Source organism: Larus michahellis, chromosome 2 (genome assembly GCF_964199755.1).
Source record: "Larus michahellis chromosome 2, bLarMic1.1, whole genome shotgun sequence".
NCBI classification, from domain to species: Eukaryota; Metazoa; Chordata; class Aves; order Charadriiformes; family Laridae; genus Larus; species Larus michahellis.
Window position 1 is genome coordinate 6740175 of NC_133897.1, and position 20651 is coordinate 6760825.

The 20651-nt window shown below is 51.0% G+C and overlaps 1 protein-coding gene across 2 annotated transcripts; it reads left to right on the top strand.

Annotated features, from left to right (window-relative positions):
* Positions 1 to 528: 528 nt before the first annotated feature.
* CSRNP1 (cysteine and serine rich nuclear protein 1) lies at positions 529 to 14959 on the top strand. Of its 2 annotated transcripts, XM_074574024.1 has the most exons (5): positions 529 to 657; positions 7773 to 7969; positions 10285 to 10544; positions 10894 to 11190; positions 12349 to 14959. In XM_074574024.1, exons 2-5 carry the CDS (start codon positions 7777 to 7779, stop codon positions 13330 to 13332), a joined length of 1734 nt encoding a protein of 577 aa, XP_074430125.1. In that variant the 5' UTR covers positions 529 to 657; positions 7773 to 7776; the 3' UTR covers positions 13333 to 14959. The 2 variants fall into 2 exon arrangements, with proteins under 2 accessions (XP_074430125.1, XP_074430124.1); XM_074574023.1 differs by lacking the exon at positions 529 to 657 and having other exon boundaries at positions 7588 to 7969.
* Positions 14960 to 20651: the final 5692 nt, after the last annotated feature.

Sequence of the window (20651 nt, forward strand, 5' to 3'; positions counted from 1 at the left end):
ACCATTTTAGGGTCCCCCACCCCCTGTGGATCCCAAACCCCCCCGTGGGACCCACAACCATTTTAGGGTCCCCCACCCCGTGTGTATCCCAAACCCCCCCCGTGGGACCCACAACCATTTTGGGGTTCACGCTGTGCCGGTTGGTGCCCAACCCCTTGTGGATCCCAAACCTCCCCGTGGGACCCACATCCATTTTGGGGTTCACGCTCCCTTCTGTGTCCCCCCCGCCCTCCTCCATGCGTGTCCCCCCCGTGTGTCTCCCACCCCGCCGTGTGTGTGTCCCAACCCCTTCCACTTCCCCCGTGTCCCCCCGTCCCCTCCCGCCCCACGGCGGGGGGGGTGGGGTGGGGGGGCGGAGCGTCCCTCCCTCCCTGACTCACGGCCCCGCCCGTGACGGGGAAGGGAGGGGGGACGGGCAGGAAACCGGGCGGGCCGGGCGCGCGCCGGCCCCGCGCCTGTCACCGCCTGCGTCAGAGCCCGGAGTTTTTCCACTGACGAAAAAAAAAAAAAAAAAAAAAAAAACAGAAAAGGAAAAAGGGGCAGCGCGCGCGGCGCGGCGCAGCCCCGGCCCCGGCGGCGGCAGAGCGGGAGGCGCCGCGCCCGGCACCGCCGCCACCGCCCGACACGGCACCGCCGGACCCGGCCGCACCGCAGCAGGTAGGACCCGCCGGGATATGGGGAGGTAGGGGGGGACGACGACGACACACGGGACACCCCGCCTGGGCGCACTGCGGGGGCCGGTTCAGAGCCAGCTCCGTGCTCGTCCGGCGCGGTGCTCGGCTGGTCGGGGAGTCCCCGGTCGGAACCCGTACCGGTCCGGGCTGGGGGGAGGGTGTGCGTCCGTCCCCGTTCCCCGCCGTCCCGGGTTGGGGGGGGGGGGGTGTCTCCGTCCCGTTTCCCCGCCGTCCTGGGGAGCGGTCCGTCTCGCTTCCCCGCCGTCCTGGGAGCGGGGGGGGGTTCGTCCCGGTTCCCCGCCGTCCGGAGCCGGGCGGGCGCGGCGCAGCGGCGCCGTCTGGCCGGACTGGTCCTGCCCCGGGGGTGAGGGGAGCTCGTCGGGGATGGGGATGGGGTCGGCCCGCAGGGAGGGTCCCGGACCTCCCCGTTCCCTGGGGTCGAGGGGAGCCCGGCGGGGATGGGGGGGTCCGGGACCCCGCCGTTCCCCGGGGGCGAGGGGAGTCCGATGGGGCCGGCCCCCAGGGAGGGTCCGGCACCCCGCCGTTCCCCGGGGGTGAGGGGAGCCCGATGGGGATGGGGTCGACCCGCAGGGAGGGTCCGGGACCCCCAGTTCCCCGTGGTGGGGGTCTTTGCCGCCGCCCCCAGCCCTCCCGCACTTTCCCACCGTCAGAAAACGCTCTGCTGTATATTCATATAAATACATGTATATATATATATATAATAGGAGTAGCCCTGAGTGTCTCCCCGTGCCACTTAAGGCTCTGCTCCATCTTTACGGCTGCGGTTCTAATTTTCTGATGTTGAAAGAAAGGCTTGTGGGGGGGTGTGGGGGGGGGGGGGAGCCTTGCCGGCTGGCTCTTCCCCGAATCTGCCGGGCTGGGGATGCTTTTCCCGTCGCTACAGCAACACCTACCGACCGCCGCACGGATGGACCGGGGGACGGAGGGACGGACGGGGAGCGGGCCCCCCCTCCCGCCGCCTCCCGACATAAAATACCGGCTCTTTTCCTGCACACCTGAGAAAAAGAAAGAAAAAAAAAAAAAAAAAAAAAACAACAACCCAAACGACTAAGTTTTCTCAGTGTGTATTTTTCTTTTTTTTTTGCTTCACCACCCCCCACCCCCCCCCGGGCATCTTCCAAAGTCTCTGTCACCTCCGAGTTACATAATGTCACCGTAGGAAGAGGGTGACACATAGGGACAGCCCTTTCCTAAAGCAGCTCTGCCTTACGAACCTCTGTGGGATGGGGAGAAAACCCTCCCGGCCATTTACAAACCTCCAAGTCTTGTAATTTGTTACAGCGAACTCATCGGCAATGATTTTATTTTTATTTTTTGTCATATTTTATTTTATTTTATATTTTTAAATTTTCCCCTCTGCTGCGCAGTTTGCAGATGAGGGTCGTTGACGTCGGGGAGGTTTTGTTTTTCGGGATGGGGCGTTTGTTCTCCGCGTGGAGAGACTCTGCAGCTCCCGGCAAGCCTTTAATAATTCAGCGCAGGAAATGCGTGCGTATATATAGCAGGCAAGGTAATGCACAGTGTGTACCTACAGGAGGACAAATATGGAAACCTGGTGTGAATTATTCATGAGGTGTAATCAAATAGAGGATTTTCCTAGACAAAGCACACTTCGCTGTTTTTGTATTTAATACAGCACAATCTGCGCCGAGTACATTTGAACCTCGTTTCATTTGGGCCGTGTCAGATAACCTTTAATGTATTTCCTAATGTTTCTTATTTACTTTTCAAGCTGTCAGTGAGAAATGAGGGCTTGATAGAAAAATCTGAAAAGCCTTTTTTTTTTTTCTTTTCTTTGTGGCCTTCTGAAAATTAGTAGATGGAGTAAACCCTTCTGATGCTCTTCCCGGGGAAGGCGTTTTGCCTGTTCAGCCCCTGGCAGGAGAATAAACTCGTGGTGCTACGAACGGATTCATACTCCTGCTCCGTGGCACGGGGTACTTTGGGTTTTGCCGTTGCATAGTAGGCAGAGGCTATTTTTAACTGGAGCAAGGTTATGAAACCTTAGACCCAGCTGGGTGAAAATAATCTGGTCTGAACTGGAAAGCAGGGCTTGCGTGGCTGGGAACACGCGCGGGACCGTCCCCCAGAGAGTCCCGATGGGGTGATCCCGCTCGCCTTGTCCCCAGTCAGCCCTGAAATTGGGAAGCCGTGTCATCGTGGAGGCTGTCACAGCGGCGCTGGGGAAACCACTTAAGTAAATATGCAAAGAATTAAAATAGTTAAATGAACGAGCAATGAATCAGTGTTGATAGCACGGTGATTATTAAGTAACCCAGAGGCGTTATTGGGATCACCGCCGCTCTTAGACATCAAATATCTGCGATAGCTCAATGGGAAGCTCAGCTCCGCACCAGTTTTTGGTGATACTTGCACCAAGGTCGCCTGACCCCCAAGAAAACATCAGCGTGCAAATAAACACCGACCCCAAAAACTTGCCCCAGGTTTGCTTGGCGAGCCACGCTGGGAGCCGTACCTGGCTGAAATATGCGGTGTTGTTTTTTAAACTAATATTTACTCCTGCTAGACCTGCACAGCCACTGCGGCTCTGGGGGAGGGAGCAGGAGCCACTCTGACTCACGGCTCGGCAGAATTCTTCACTGGCTCCCGGCACCCGAGCCCTCGTCCCAGTGCACCGGGAAGGGTCCACCTTGGCTTCCTAGGCTGCAGGCAGGCAGCTCAGCTCGTAAAGTCAGCAAACTGGCTCAAAAAGTCATGGAAAATAAATACTTTTAGTGCATTGCACTGAGGTGTGGGGTGGGTTTTTTTTGTTTTTACCCAAATTGTTTTGCAGAAGAAAGTTTGCTTTCAATGCATAGATTTGAGATCCTTCCATTCTTTAGGATACTCCGCCTGATGGGAACCCCAAAATTTAAAATATCCTTGCTCATAGGTGCTCTCCTGCAATGCCATGGGAGTTGTGGCCCAAGGAAATGCAGCTACTGGACTTGCTGGGAGAAGTTCCCTTTGCCTTGCTTGCGCTGCTGGGTTTGCCTGCCCGGTGCAAAGCACACAAACATCCCCAAAATCTAACTCTGAAACATTTGCCTGCCCGGTGCAAAGCACACAAACATCCCCAAAATCTAACTCTGAAACATCTTCCCTGCGTACTTCTGCACAAAGCCATGATGCCTCTTTGTGCATTCTCTTATAAATAGACTGACCGGACAGTGGTAGGGGTTTTAGTCACCTTCCTCTGCACTTGGCTAAACAAATGCCAAACCTCCTTAAATCTAAATTACTCGAAATATTTACTGTTGAGACGTCGTCCAAGAGGAGGATAGTTAAAACATTAATTCCTCGCATTCCAGTGTATTAAGGCTTTACCCTGCGACTTGCCGAGCGCCAGAAATGGGACTTTGCAGATTCGATTCCCTTCCCCCTCACTAGGTGGCCATCCCCCCCTCATTCCCCCCACCCAAACTTTAATGCTTAAAAAAAAAAAAAAAAAAAAAAAAAAAAAAAAGGAGGGAGAGAGAGAAAAAGAAAGGAATGCACATCTGGGCTAAATATTTGTTAGAAAGTATTCCCAGGATAGTGGGAGTTCTGGTGCCAGAGAGGAATTCCTGCGGGTTTGATCCATTGCATTATGTACTTGTTCCAAAAGCTGTTTTCAGTAAAATAGATGAGTAAGAAGTCTTAGCCAAGAACAGAATGTCTTTTTTGGCAACTAAAAGGAAGATAGGATTATTTTATTTCAGGTTATGTAAAAAAAAAAAAAAAAAAAAAAAGGAGAAAGTGGCAAAATCCTGCGCTCGGTGGTGCCCGCAGAGATTTGCAATGGCAAGCACAATATATATATATACATATGTAATGCTGCGGTGCACGTTTTTGGGACTTCATTGTAAGGTATCAATGTGGATTTGAGAATACTTACGGAATTACTGCAATTAAAATATCCTCGCTGGGTCCAAATTGGCCTCTGGGTCTTTTTGTCTGAGTGGCCAGCGATTTCGGTGACATGGCTTTCAAAGCAGCGTCCAGATCGCTGGTGTGAATTCTGCTCCCGAGTGCCGGGGCGAGGAGGGGAGGAGAGGATCATCCCTGCTCTGACAGTAAAACCTTGTTCTTTAAGACTTATTTTGGGGGTAGATACAAGTAGACACCAACGGGCGCAGCCCTGCTACATCACATGTAGCTCCTGAGAAGGATTTGAAAACTTGACCTGGAAAACATCACAGCCATAAATCAGCAAAGAGGGGGAAGGCGTTATGGGGGGGAAATTAATGTGTTTTGGCTGGTGGGCAACAGGTTGACCAGCTTTTTCCCATTGATTGAGAATCCTGTTTGAATGACACCTATTTTGCATTAACAAAACAATAGGTGTTTTGAATAAGACGGCATGCCAAAGGTGTGTTTTTTCTTATGCATTTGGCTTATTCTCATAGATGGGAGATGCACATGCCTCCCTTCATCCTCCTGCCAGACGTGGCTAATCACCAATGATAGTATTTAAAAAAAAAAAATAAAATAAAATAGCACCATCTTATTGCACAGCTTGCCTTGGCTCTGGCTTGGTGTTTGTGTTAATTTGGTTAGCTCGCTTGAGGAAAACGCTTTGTGTTTTCTCTTGCTGTGTGGTTTGGGGGAGGTGGCGTGGCTCGTGATGGGCGCTGTTGGGTTTGCAGGCGACCTGAGCCTCGGAGCTCTGCAGCATCGCAATGTCCACCTTCTTGCTCCTCTGGAACTCCTGCAGACCAGGTAAATCCCGGTAGAAATGGATGCTGCATGGGATTTTGGTGGTTTTTTTGGTCTGGACCTGGGAGTTATCCCTGTTTCAGCGGTGTGATTTTGGCTGCCCCATGAGCCTCCGGTGTCTCCGAGACTTGGATGTGGTCAGCATCGCATCTCCAAGGGCATTTGCTGTTGGACATGTGTCCTATGGGCTTCTCAGGGAGCTTGTTTCTCCCTCCTGTGGCTGGACATTGTCATCCTTCACCGACAGCATCGGAGATGTCGTCTGGAGCAGTGAGCAGTTGCTCTGTGGTGCGAACTGATGTTCTTTCAAGATATGTGTGGGATTTTTTTTGCAAAGATTTTGGCTGCTGTGGGTGGACCACAGGGACCGCTGGGATGAGCGAACCTCTGGCTGGAGCCCAGGCTTTGATTCGGACCCCCACCATGGATTTGGAGGGTTTCTCTGATCAAGAAGGTGTAAAAAATAGTAGTAAAAGGTTTGTAAATGCAGCCAGGTAGCTGGTTTGGGCATCCTGGCTGCCCGTGAGCTCAGCTTTGCTAGGGTGCAGGCAAGAAAGGGGTTAATCCAGGTGTCAGGTAGGACATGTGCTGCTGGGGCTGGAGAGTGGCCAAATCCACCTTCTCCCCATCTGTTTTGGATTAAGGCCCAAAAAACAACAACCCCTCCGTGGGCAAAACCACCTGCAGCTCTGGGGCTGCCGAGGAGGAGGAGGAGGAGGAGGGATGGGGGGGGGGCGGATCACCTCGCCATGGGGGATGCACTGGCCCCGTAGGCGCACGTTGCGGTGAATGATTAACTTCTTCAGGCCGAGGAACTGCTTCATCCAGGGTTTGGTGTTTTTTTTATCTTTTAGGGGACTATTGTCTCCTGGGAAGCTGTTGGTAAACATAATTAAGGAGGGCCGGCACAGGGCTTTGAAGGCACCCCGTGTGCTCCTGTCCTGCTACGTGTTACCGTGCAGCGCTGTCGAGATACTGCAAATCCCATCGTGAGGAGGCTTTGAAGCTGGTGTGGTTTCTGTGCTGCCTGCTCAGGGCTGTCAGGAGGGTGGGTTTAGTGGTTTGGTTTTGTTTTGGGTTTTGTTTTTTTTTTTAATTTTTCAGAGGCTTAAATTAACTTCAGACATGCAAAAGAGGGTGAGAAAGTGATAGGGTTACAAAGAACAAATTTGACCGGTGAAGGAGTTTCAGCCGGCGGGAGGGGACGGGGACCCCTGTACGTGGACTGTCACTGTCCCAGGGCTGTACGTGTCTGTCCCAGTGTCATCCGCATTTTAGGGATGCTTTAGGTTTTGTGTGTTACCTTCTGGGGTGGGGAGCTGGTCGCATCCCACCTCGCTGGGGCTCTCCCTTCTTTGCCGGGGGGAGTTTCTGGGCTGGGGCTGCATCTCTCCCACTCTGCCGGCAGCAGCCCGGTTCTCAGCTTTGGCTTTAAAATAGCCCGGTGGTGACTTCTGCAAAAGAAGGGGCATCTGGTGCGGTGTTGCCAGAGTCTAAAAGGAGAAACAGTCCATCCTCTGTGCAAGAGCATCCCAGGTTAGGTGGGCTCTGATATCCGTTAGCCGATTGTAGGCAAAGTGTGTGGCTCTTGTGCAATTTCAGGAGAAAAAACCCCCACAAACTTTATAAAAGCAAAGGTCAAAAGATGCAACAAAGTTTTTTGTGGTTTTTTTGTTTTGTTTTTTTTTTTTACTTTTAAGATGAGCAGGGTAAAAGCATGCAAGAAATTTAGGAATCTGGGCAAGTACAGAGCTCCTTTGTTTTTAATTAGCTGCGTTGTTTTTAATTGCTACTATGCTTGATACATAACCCAGCCTAAACAAGAATAGCTTATTGAATGGGGGACTGACTATGAAAGGCACCGTGAGGAGAAGGGCTGTTCTTCACAGTTGATATATTTGTATTTCAGTGCTTCATTTAATAAGTCTGTTTCCCCAGGGGGCTGTAGCAAGTAAATCATGCCAACAGATTGTTCTCCGCAAACTGGCTTATTTTTGTAATTAGCAAGACGTTAAAGCTGTAACTGCATAGAAAGCGATCTGGGTAAGGAGTTAACATAAAAGAATTAGTAAGCAAAATGTAATACTTATTGTTTGATAACATTTGTGTTGATTGAATTGGTTTCTGGACAGTTTGTTGTCTCCGATAGTCTTTTTTTTTTTCTGCAGCACCATAACATGGGAGAGAAATTCAGCAGGTGTGCACAGTGATGGGAGTAAGGTGTGGGGTTTTGGGGGGGAGCACTTTTTGGGAATCACACCTGCGGGGCCAGGTGGACCTGTTGGAGAAATCTTGCTGGGGTTTAAAGCCATCCTGCTCTTCACCAAAAACTACCAGTATTTCCCTCGCTTTATTTTGCTTTTCTCCTTCGTTTTTCAGGTATATGAAAAATTACGGCGTCACCATGAGCGGAGTATTGAAAAGGAAGTACGAAGAGCTGGGGGATGACAGTACCTACTGCTCCTCCTCCTCCTGCTCCCCCCTCTCCTCCTCAGCCTCCTCGGGCTGGGAGTCGGACGAGGAGAGCTCCCATGGAGAGCCCAAGCCCAGCTCTGCCTTAACGCCCAGCTTCACCCGTGAGTATCTCCAGCAGCCCCTTTCCCGGGATCAGATATGCCTCTGTATGGGTTTTTTGTAGCGTGGTGGTGGGTCATGACCATGCAGAGAACCCCTTGGAGCACACCTTTACGGGTGGAGGCAGCTGTAACGTCAGCTCCCTGTCATTACATCAACTTATCTTGTTTATCTTATCAGCATCTTCAGGGTAGCCTTCCTCAGCCCTTCCTTCCAGAATTTATCATTTCTTTATAGTGTTTTTGCTGAGGTCCAAATTTCCAGGAATAGAAACCGGTCCCTCCAAACCGGTGCTGTGGGACCATCCCACCATCCCTCAATCCTCTGTCAAGCCATTCCATAGGCAAAAACTAAACAGGCAGTAAAGGCCCATTACGCTGGTTTTTAAAAATGATTAACCAGTAGCGTAATTACCATTTCAGAACTCCGTTTCCTACGTAAGTTGGGTACTTTGCCAAAGAACATGACACATTTGACATTGCCTCCCCTGTTAGTACAGATAAATGCTATTTTGTTTTCCCAGCAATATCACAGTTTAGAGAGCTTTTAGGAAAACACACAGAAGACAAGGTTGTAAAATCCTTTATCTGCCATGCGAAGGGAAGAATTAAAAATACAATAGGGGACCATCTTCACGGAGGAGAAATAGTCCAGCCTAGTAAATGATACTGAACACCCACTGTATATAGCAGTTAAGGTCCACTTAGCAGACATACACAAACACGCAGTGGTCTGAAAAGGCTTTAGAAGTCTTGTAATAATAAAGAGACTCATTCTTGCTTGTCTTCCCAGGTTTTGTGACAAAACAATGAACTTTTTGTATTCTCTGGCTCAATTGGAAAAGGGTCAGGAATGGGAAAACAATTTCAGAGTGGTGGGGGGGGGGCGGTGCGGGGAAGGAGAAGCAAATGCCAAAGTGCAGCAGCTCAGCCGATAGATGATCGTGGTGGTTAACTTGCCTTTTGATAAAGAGCTAATGTTTTAGAAGATTGAGTCAAGGTTATTATGAAAATGCAACGCGCACTGCAAAGATATCATCAAAGCGACTGCAGAGCCCAGTGTGAAACCCTCAGCTATTTAGCAGAAGCTGCTGACACAGCTGGGTGAACGCTTTTTTTTTTTTTTTTTTTTTCCTCCTTATGAAACCGAAATGCTGTATTTTGGCAAGCGAGACTTGTGAAACGTGGGTGCAGCTAACTGTCCGGTCTTGCACTTTCCCAGCCTTCGGGGCTGGCCAAACCAGCCAAGCCCCTTGGGTTTTTTGGCAGTCCTTTGGCTTGGCTCCCTGCGGGAGGGCTGCCTGTGGCTCGGGGCTCGGATCCCAGCTCTGCAGTAGTCACCCATCCTTTCTGGGCTGCTTTTTCTCCATGGTGGCGACCAAGACATCCATGCACCAGCAAGGAAAGAGACCAAAAAACCCCACCACTGCATTTGTGCGTGGCCGACTCTCATTCCTGACATGCTCATGCAGCAGAAAAAGCATCTCTCTAACCCAGCACCGCCACGTCTCGCTTTGCGTTCCGTGGCCGGCGACGTTCGTGGAAACTCATTGACTCTCAAACTGTCCTGGCTAATTAGTCTACCTCCATCTGCTTCATTTGCCCGTGCAAATGGGCAGAACCAGGTACCTCTGGAGAGGCTCCGCTTTAAATGGTGTGTAGCGTGTTTCAGCAGTTTAAGATAAACCAGAGTCATGTATTGCCGTGTTTACCCTGGGATCACCTGCATAAAGATTAACATCTTTGCAGCTGCTCTCAAATGAGTCTCTTGAGAATAAACTATAGATTCATAGTTCCTCCCAGTGGATGGTGAAAGGAAGTACCAGAAAAACAGCCGGTTTGGTTATTTTGGTTATTTTCTGCCCTGCCACAAAAGCTGGAGTGTTGGTGCTCCAGCATCCTGGGAGCAGACCATGAGCTCCTGAACGTGGGGCAGGGTGCTTGGGTTTAGAGCAAGACAGGCAGGGAGGATGGTTTATCGCTTGTTCGTTATGCTCTGCTGCACGTGAAGAATAAGCAAATGTGTGTTTCCTGGAGGAAGTCAAGCGGGAAGGAGAAGCAGCAGCCGTTTCTTTGGGTGAATCTGATCAGTCACTCCAATGCATCAGGACTTGGCTTAGTTTCTTCTCCATCCTCACCCCACCTTCCAAGTGTTAGATCCTAAAACACCAGAAGCGATGTCGTAACCTTGTCCCATCACGTCCCTGTTGAGAGAGTAATTGCAGGTCCTGCCTGTTTGTAACATTTTCTATCCTGTCTGCGGGATGGCAGTACTGACTGGGTGCTTTTTTTTTTTTTCTTTCTTCCCCTGTTTTTAGCCACGTCTATCCTGAAGAAATCCAAGCGACTAAAGAAGAACAATGTGGAGTTTGACCGGGTCACTGTGTTTTACTTCCCACGCTGCCAGGGCTTCACGAGCGTGCCTAGTCGTGGGGGCTGTACCCTGGGGATGGTGAGCAAACACAGCTCCTCCCGGCAGTTCACGCTAGCGGAGTTTTCAAAGGAACAGGAAAACGTTCGTCGGGAGAAACTCGGAGAGAAATTAAAAGAGGAGAAGTTGGAAGCATTGAAATGGAAAGTGAGTAGAAGCGTGGCGTGGCAATAGTTAATGGCCACTTTTTAGTAGGAGCCTCTCTGAGACCTGAGGGCATCAGCCCTTGACCCTGTTTGGATCTCCAAAAAACACGGGCTCTGGTGTGGGATTTTCAGCTCCGTTCTCCACCCTTGAAAGGTGGTGCAAAAGATGCTGAACTCTACATGTCAGGTGTCTGTCGGGTCTTTGTGGGCTCTGACACAGATTTTGGTCCCAGGGTCGCCCACCAGGGGGGTGCAGATCTTTCCTTTCTTCTTTTCCCTCACCTGGGGGTGCTGGTGGCTCTGTGTCCCCAACAGGTCCCTAACGCTTTGCCCATTTTTTTTGCTCTCAGCTAACCATGAACGGCACGAAGGAGTCAGAGGAGGCCAACCAGCTCACCATCGAGGACATCTCCGACGACGACATCGACGTCAGCAACGTGGACCTGGAGGACGGCTTCTTCCTCCAGCCCTACCCCGCCAAGAAGAGACGTGCGCTGCTGAAAGCCATGGGGGTGAAGAAGATCGACAAGGAGGAGAAGCGGGAGCTGCACAACATCCGCCTGTCCCGGGAGGACTGTGGCTGCGACTGCCAGGAGGTCTGCGACCCGGAGACCTGCAGCTGCAGCTTGGCAGGCATTAAATGTCAGGTACGGCCCTTGCCTCCAGGCACGGGGGAAAAGCCGTGGCTCCAGCTGACCTGTACATTAAAGCAGGGTGGGGTTTGAGCAAGCAGGACAGACTTAGGGCAGCCTGTAAAATGCATCTGTTCCCACCTGCGCTCAGAGAAAAGCTCTTGGAGATGCTCTCCAGGCTGCAAGGAAGGCAGACGCCGCTCGAAAGCGTCCGCTTCCCAAATCCCAGCTGCAGCCATCCCCGTGCTGCCGCTGCAGCCCTGGGGATGTGCCTGAGCTCGCAGCGTGAATGCGCCCACCCCGTCCATCCCTGCCAGACTCACACCTGCGCTTGGTGCGGCAGGTGGAGGGAGATGGGCCACGTGGGGAATGTCTTGGCAAACAAAAGCTTCCTGCTGCTTGCATGAGGCTGTGATTTCTCCTCCTCCCCCTGGTTTTATTTTATTTTTTTTTTTTTATTTCCCCTTGGTGTGTGTCACAACTCCCAGCACGCTCAGGCGAACGTGGGAGTGTCAGCTGAGCGCCAGCCCACAGCTAGCTGTGCAGGCCACCTGCAAAGTGGGATAATCCCTCTATGTTTAATTAGCTTATTATATTTTTCATTTGCTTTCTTACGGGTGCCTGCCCAGCTGTCTTTGGGGAGCTGTACTCCCTATGCGGGGTGCTGTTTGCTCCCTCGGTGCCGTGGTTGCGGGCTGGGGGTGGTGTAGGGTGGCTGTGCACAGGCGGCTGGGTGCTCCCTGTGTGTCACAGCCCCCCTCCAGCAGCTGCTGCTCACAGGGACATGAAGGTGCCGCAGGTGCCTGTTGAGCAATTCGTCCTTATCTCAGAGAGGGGCAGAAGCTCACGATATGGATAAGGTATTAAATATCATGATGCAATATATAAAAACTCGTGTTTGCCCCCTTGTGTCTTCTTTTGGAGTGTTATATTTGGGGTTTTTTGGAACCTTTTAACTTTCTTCAGTTATACTGAAATCCAGCTTCTTTATCACAACTCTTCAAAAGTGCAGGGTGTCTTTTATAATTATATATATATTATTTTTTTTTTAAGTCTGCCTTTAAACCCCTCAGCTGTTACTTGGTTTCTGAGGGCGGGTTTGTCTCGGGCGGTTTCAGTTTTGTGCCGCTGGGTTCGGTCCTAACCCTCCGCCTCTGCTTCTCCCCATGCCAGATGGATCACACCTCCTTCCCCTGCGGCTGCACCAAGGACGGCTGCGGCAACACCGAGGGCAGGATCGAGTTCAACCAGGCCCGCGTGCAGACCCACTTCATCCACACCATCATGAAGCTGGAGCTGGAGAAGCAGCAGCAGAGCAGCGAGAAGGTGGCAGAGGCTGAGCCCCCTTTTCGGGAGCGGCTCCCGCCCCTGGGATGCGCAGCAGGGAAGGGCTCCTTGGAGGAGCGTGCGGTGCCGCTGGCACCCGCCTTCCAGTTCAGCCCCGACCTGGAGGCCCTGGGGGAGAACAGCTGCAGCAGCGACATGACGGACTCCTCCATCTCCTCCCACCCCAGCGAGGACCTGGAGGAGCCCTACGAGAGCCTCCCCTCCGACAAATCCCAGTCGGACGTGGACGACGACGGCTTGGCACGCATCCTCCACTTCAACGACTCGGATGCCGAGGAAGAGAGTGGCCGCGGCCAGGATGACCTGAGCTGCTTCCACCCCACCGACTTCTTCATCGAGGACCACGGCAGTGAGGCCAAGACTGTCCCCGGCCACTTGTCCCACCTCTCCGAGTGCCTGGACGAGAATGCCAACCAGGACGGCGGGGGTTTGCTGGAGGATGCTGCCCACGCGCGGTGCGATGGGCTGTCCTGCTGCGCCTCCTCCCCGGCCGAGCCCTGCTCCAAGAGCTACGCCGACCTCAGCCTTTCCTCTGACTCCTTGGATTTCTTCCAGTCCTTCTCGGACTATAACTTGGGACCCCTTTACAACTCCTTAAAGGAGTATGAGAACCTTGATAACTTTTCAGCGTTACAGTTTCAGTTGCCTAATTTCCCTGGCTTCCCACAAGCCGGAGATCAGGGCTCCTGTTTTTTGGAGTCCCTCATCGGTTTGTCCGAATCCGTCCCTGAAACCCCGGCCCCTTTCACAGACAATCAACTTTTGGAGGACGCCATCAAGTCATCGCTGATGGAGACGGTGAAAGTGTGAAATGCCCATGTGGCTCGGGCGGCAAGGACCGGCGCTGAAAGAAAAAACGAAGAACAGTTGTACGGGCAAACTTTCACCGAAAGGATGATGCGCTACTCAAAAATAAGGAGGAAAAAAACACAAAAAACCCTGACTTTCTAAGCAAACAAACTATTTTTGGTCTTTATAGAACGTGGACGTTTTGACATACTGCACCTACAATCAGTTCTGTCGCTGTTTGTGCAAAAATTTCTAAACTTTCATGATGGGGTGGGGTGGGGAGGGAGGGGAAAAAGACTTCCATGTATGAATTTCCTTGTGTTTTGTATGAAAAGACCTGTCGAGAAATACTCCTTGCTAACGTTGCCAGTCGTACACGCAGCCCCTTCTAGAAATGTCTCAGTGTTGCAGGAACTTTTTAAAACAACTTTTTGAAGCTGTATTTATTGTGAAAATCCGTGGTTTGCGTAAGGGTTAGCCCAACACCCTCTTACGTTTCAATCGGACAAGGTTTACAGAAGAGGTCCATACACTATATACATAATCATTCTTCATCTATTTATTGCAAATCCCAGAATTTAACTAGCCACCGAAGCTTGAACTAGCATGAAACCTTATTTAAATTGGTAATACCTCAGATGTATTATGTGTACAATCATATTATTATTTTTTTTTTTGCATAATATATCTGTATTTATTTATTTTCTACCTGTAGTACGTGAATAGCACTGTGGTTTATCAACGACCTGGAAGAGGGCAATAAGGTCTTGAGCAGCGCCCATCCTAAGGGTGACCCTGGTTTCTCCGAGTCTGAAAGGTGTTGGCTGTTTGGTCTTCACTTTGCGTTTCTGGCAGAGCGGAGTGCAGGCGGGTGGGAGGGGAGGGACGGGGGAAACGTTGGTGCGACACCCTTTGGTCGCTGTCAGCCCCTCGAGTAGACGTGGTGATGGTGTCCGACCTCCGTAATACTGCTAGGGAGAGGAAAACAAGCAAAGCCCTCAACTATTCAAGAAATAACATGAACTAGCTCTATTTAAACAACAGGAAAAAAAAAAAAAAAACCACCACCCCAACCCTTTTCATAAATTATTTTATAATTTATTTAATTTCCGAAGGATTTGGCCATGAGATCTTTCACGATCGGTTACGGGGAGGGAGGAACCGTTGGCAGCGGTGGGCAGGGGCGTAGTGAGAAGGACCTTTGCAGCCCTTGGGGGGGCTTTGGGAAGGCCAAGGCTATGCTTGCGCTCCCCAGCAAGTGCTCCTTAGGGCTCCCCGGCCTTGAGAGTGTCGCAGCTCCAAAATCTAGTGGGTCAGACTGTTTATACTCTTCATGTTTTTGAAAAACATAGGTAAATCAGGTAAATCAAGTCAAACAGATGGATATGAAAGTTATCGGGTTATTTGTCCTTTGAGAACGGTTTTAGGGGGAAGAAAAAATAACCCTTGAAAACAAAGCTGAAAAGCTCAAAGGCTTTTGTTTTCTAAAATGAGAGAAATCACCGTGTTTAGGAAGGATATTGGGGGCCCTCTTGGCATTTTGCTGTTTAAATCAGTCTGAGAACACGACACTATTTGGCCACACGATGTAACTGGACATAAAATCTGTACGTCAGCGATACACTAAGTGCCTACGCCAGTGGTATGGAAAAAAGGAAAAAAAAAAAAAAAAAAAGGACTTAAAAACCTACCGGCTTTAAATTCCCCCTTGGAAAATGTGAGATTTGGTGATGGGAGTGATTAATGACAGCGGGGGGAGGCATCCCGGCCCCGCGACCCCAGGAGTGGGGTGTTGGTGGAAGATCCTGGGGGCAGGAGACACCCAGATGGGGGGGAAAATACCCAAAAATATGGATTTGAGGGTTTTTCCATTGGCTGAACCCGATGGTGCTCTTTGGTACCTGCTATCCCACCGGCTCCTTGTGCAAACTGCCTGGCGATTTAGGAAGCTTCTGGCGTACGAAGACGGCAAAGGCTGGGTTTTTGGGGTGTTGTTTTTGTTTTGGTTTGTTTTTTTTAATGGTTATTATTACTATTTAATTGTACATCTTCTCTGGTATTGAGCCGGTCAACTGGGAAGCGGAGCTGACCCTCCGCGGCCGTGAGCGGGTGCTCGCCCGCCGCATCCTCCCGCAGAGCATCATCGCCCGGGAGGGCGACTGGGGGAATACTACTGGCAGATGGAGGATTTCCTGGATATATATATATATATATAATTATTGTTATTATTATTATTTTTCTGTTGTCATTTCTTTAGACTGAAAAGTCCCCTTCAGTTATCTCCTAGGTGGTAGTTTTTATCCTTCAGACTGCATCAAAAATACTGACAGTTGAAAGTCTGGTACCATTCTGTATTTATTGGCACTAATATATTTTATAACATTCCTAGGTTTCTCTGCATATATATATTTATATATATAAAATATATGCATATATTTTATATATATATATACACACACTTTTTTTTAATGAAAGACAGGGATAGACTCCTGCCTTTGTGGATTTTTTTTTCTATAATTTATTCTTTTTATTTGTGTTGGTGCCAAAAAAAAAAAAGATTTTTTCTCCCCCCCCCCCCCCCCCCCCCAGGGCACTGAATTGTAAATATATAATTTTTTTTTTTTTTTCTTCTCGGTATCTGTGTAAAAAGTTGCCTGTTAAACAGTTTAAAAACTGGGTATTTATTGACACAATCTGTAATTATCTAATGTATTGATTGAAACGCTTTGGTTTCAACATAGCTTTATTTTAGCTTTCTTTGTGTATATATTGTGATTATGTTGCTTAAAGGTACAAGTTAAAAAAAAATGCTTTATTTTTACCTTATCCATTTGCATTCGTTTATAAAAAAAAAAAGCATATTTGTCTACAGCTGCTGTCTCTCATTTCATCAAAGCAATATGAAGAAATTTCCATTACACTTTCAATAAAAGAATTTTGTTTGAAGACGGCAGCGCCTTTCCCCTCTTTTACTGGGGCTCATAAATTTGGATGATGCGTGTGTGCACTGCATTGAATGTCCTGCTTGTCTCTTTTTTGTTTGTTTTTGGCTTTTTGGGCCCCTTTTTGAAGTTAAGGGGTGCCCTGGGTTCCCACCCCAGGAGAGCATCCTACCAGGGCAGGAGCAGCCCTTCTCCTGTGTCCTCCAGGTGTCCTCCAAGAGGCTTCTCCTGAGCTTGGGGACCCCCATTGCTCTTCTCACCCCCCCAGGGAAGAGCATCCCCATGTCCTCACGTGGGGGAAAGACACGGGGGGAACCTCGGGGGCTGAGCACCACGGTGGGGCCAGTCCCATTGTGGGAAACCAGCTGTAGGGTCGGTCTCCAGAGCGAAGGGGACATCCTCCCTGGAGGAGGCGTTGAGCCCAGCTCATCCATCCCTACAGAGTGCCCCTCTGTGCGGGGCAGCTGGGTATACCAGGGACATCCCAGGTAGCCTCCAAGGCATCCCCGGGTCCATCGCAGCCTCAATGTCGCCTCAGCACCGAAACGCAGCGAGGAACGCTACCCAGGCCCTGGGAGGTCGCACAGGAGAAGCTCTTGGGGCAGCTGGAGATGCACGAGGGGTGCCCCAAAGTCCCTCTGAGCTCATGCAGGGATGGGTCCCCTCACAAACGGGCACACAGGGCCAGCCCCTGCTACAAAATTTTAGGCTAAACCAACATATTTTGGCTGGGAGAGGGTCTGGGCGGTGAGAGCAGTTTCTCCCAGGGCTGGGACTCGAAGGGACCTTCATGGCAATTTCCTTCATTAATTTGAGGGCAAAAATGTGATGCAACCTCTTGCTTGGCAGAGCAAGACCCGTGCCCAGGAGAGCATCTCCTGAGGCTGCCAAGGTGTCTCCAGCCACTCAGCCATGCTGTTGCAATGTCCCCGGCCTTGTGGTGGCACACGACAATTGTCCTGTCCAACTTCCTTCCTGCTCCACCGGTGTCACTCTGAGACAAAATGCTGTTTTTTTCTTTTTTCTTCTTGTTTTCCCTAAAAAATGTGCATGGGGCTGGGATACAGCTGTGTTTCCCAAGCTTGCTGGGCTTGTGGGTGGTAGCTGCACCTCTCCACCGGACGGTGGAAGAGACAGTGGTGGTGGTGGCAGCAGCCCCATCAACAGGAAGCATTTAGGAGAACTCATAGAATGTGTTGGGTTGGAAGGGACCTTTAAAGGTCATCTAGTCCCACCCCCCTGCAGTAAGCAGGGACATCTTCAACTAGATCATGTTGGGAAACCCTTGGGAATCCCTGGAAAACCCTTTCCCTTGCAGGCTACAAACCGTCTCTCCTCGCCCCACGGCACCCCCGGGACCTGGAAGGATGCAGTCACACAGAAGCATCGCCACGATCCTGCACTCCAGGGGGAAAAGCAGAGAAAATCCGCTCGGTCCTGGCAACAGCAGGGAAACAGGCAGGGGGTGAGGCCGTGAGCCAGCCCGTGGTGCGAAGGGAAAACCGAAAAAAATCCCAGGAACCTGGATGGGGAAAGGCACACCTCTCCCGTGGGCTTGCGTCCGGCAGCATGGCTGTAAATCATAACCACTGGCATCGACCTGAAAGCAAGGGAAATTGGCCCAAGAATGCCATTGTCTAGTTTTCCAGAGGGAATCCATTTCGGAAGGTTGCCATCTGCCCCCGGAGCAGAGCAGCTCAATTAATTGAATAAACTATTTGTTACAAATTATTACTGCTGTAAAAGCAGCAATACTGAAAAGCAGCCTGAGGTTTTTTTTTTGTTGTTTTGTTTTATGGGGTTTATGGCTGTAATTCCCTCTTACGTTAATTATTCTCTGATTGGGGGGAGGAGACCCCCCTCCAGCATACGGCTCCTGCTGCCACCCTGGTGGCTTTTCAGCTCATGGCAATGGCTTTGTGCCGTGCCCTGGCGAAAGGCACGGTGCCGAAACTGCCCCGAGGGGCCGCATCCCATCGGGCATCTCCGCGGGGAAGCGGCAGAGTTTGTTACAGCCTCTCTGCGCCCAGAGGAGCTCAGGTTTGCATTGAGGAACGAGGCAGGAGAAGCCCTGGAGGAGCTGGATGGGGATTGTCCCTCCGCGAGGCGCTGACGTTCAAGCCACGGCCACTCCGCTTTTACAGGGCTGCATCTTCAAAGGGGTGGAACCAGGTGCCCCCCTCGATTTGCGCCCTGGCCGTGGAGGGGTTGAGGGCAGCTGATTTTCTGCACGGACGGGGACGGACGTGCCCCGACCCGGTGACACAGAGCTGGGACTCACACCCCGTTTGACGGCGGGCGGTGGTGCTCCTTCCCATCCCAGGAATCGGTGATCCACTGACCCCCAATTAAAGCTATCTCCGCGCCCCCCACCTCGCTTAGGTCTTCATCGCCCTCTTTATTTTACTTTTTTTTTTTTTTTTTTTTCCTCCACGCAGCCACCTGGCCTGCCTTGCTCCTAACGCCCAGAGGCGCAGAATTACTCATCGCCCGCTTTCGCTTCGTCTTTAGGTGCCTACGTGAGTCGAACCCTGCATGCAGCCACCGGACTAGAAAGCGTTGCTCCCCGGGTGGCGCAGCAGCCTCCAGGAAAGGGATGAGTCATTTGGTGACCGGCGGGGACAGGGACAGGGACGGGGATGGGCTGCCACACACGGCCGAGGCTCCTCCAGACCTGGCGCCGCACGGGAATGAGACACCCACGGACTTTCCTGGGCAGGAACAGCTATAAAATGACGGGTAGGATGGACTTTTATCTTCTGCAGGGGAACAACAAGAACTGAGGAGGTCCAGGGCAAGGCGGGGACTGCGGGTGTTGACTCTGCGGCTCTTGGGGTGCTCCTGTAAGGACGGATCCTGCACGCAAAGGGTTCGTGTCCACTTTGGAGGTGGGAGCGTTGGGAAAAAATTACCTTTTCTCATCATTTCTCTGGCTGATAGAAGAAAAAGGCGGGTTTGCAGTGCGTGGGCGAGCAGCGTGACACTGCGGGAGAGGGGAGGTTGTCCCGGGACATCTGCAAAGGCAACGGAAGCAACCACGGTGGTGCCTCTGCATCCTCGCGGCTTCAAGACCTCTGTCACTGCCACAGGCGCTGCCCGTGCACGTGCATCTTCCACCCAGCTGAGGAGAAGCCTGCGGGTGATGAGGTTTTAACTCAGACCTGGCAATTGGCTTGGTTCTCCTATACAAAAGGCACTGCAGAACTGGTAATTATTGACCCGTTCCTGTGGACGGTGCCAGTTTATTCTGTCAATGGTATGGAATAGAAAAAAAAAACAAAAACAAAAAACAACAGTTCAGTTGTTATTCCTTATTCTTTGGGCTAATGATGTTCAACATCACAGAAATCCTGAATCCTGATTGCACTGTAAAGAAGCGTCTTCTCCACCACATCAACCCAAAGGACAAGAGGTAACGGGCACAAACTTGAGCATAGGAAGTTCCACCTAAACATGAGGAGGAACTTTTTTCCTGTGAGGGTGGCAGAGCCCTGGCACAGGCTGCCCAGAGAGGTGGTGGAGTCTCCGTCTCTGGAGACATTCCAAACCCACCTGGACACGTTCCTGTGCCACCTGCTCTGGGTGACCCTGCTCTGGCAGGGGCTTGGACTGGATGATCTCCAGAGGTCCCTTCCAACCCCTGCCATTCTGTGATTCTGTGATTCCGCACCAAAATGAAAGCAGTTTGATTTCTGCACCACGTGAGGGCCCCTCTGCGATCACCCGTCTCCGGAGAAGCTGCGAGCCCTCAGCATGTGGGCAAACGGGTGGTGCTAAGTGCAGTGAATAAATCTAAGTGTTCCAGTTTCAGCGTTGTCCCTCCATAAACCAGCAAAATTTCCTGTTTTTCCAGAGCCATGGCTACGGTGAGAATTCAGATAAGCAGTTAAGAGAGAGACCCAGGTTTTCTTCACAGCTATGGCCATTAGGAGTTTTCAGCGCTGCTTAATCCACACATTGCCACCAGCTTGCTCCATAGCTCTCAGCCCGCTGCTGAGTGAATGGCAGTATTGCCATCTACTGGCATCTCACCTCTCAGCTGGACAAATTGCTCCTGGGCAATGCTTGTCCTCCTCCATGGGACCAGAGACAGCATGTACCTCACTGAGATATCATATTAACAAAAAATAAAACAAGGCTTCAATGTCCCGCTTGGGTCTGGAGGAGAGGTGGGGATGTTCTGGGGCTTGGCCGCGTTTCCATGCCTGGCCTGTCCCGCACATCCACAGCTGGAAGAAACCATCTCCAGAAGGTAAACGCTCAAAACAACCCCCCATGATTACACCACATTTCGGCCAGGGAAGCTGAGTGAGGGACCAAAACACCTGTGGCTGGACATGCCCTGACTCCATTGCATCAGTAGGTGCATGAAACCCACCAAAAAAGGAATATCTGCGA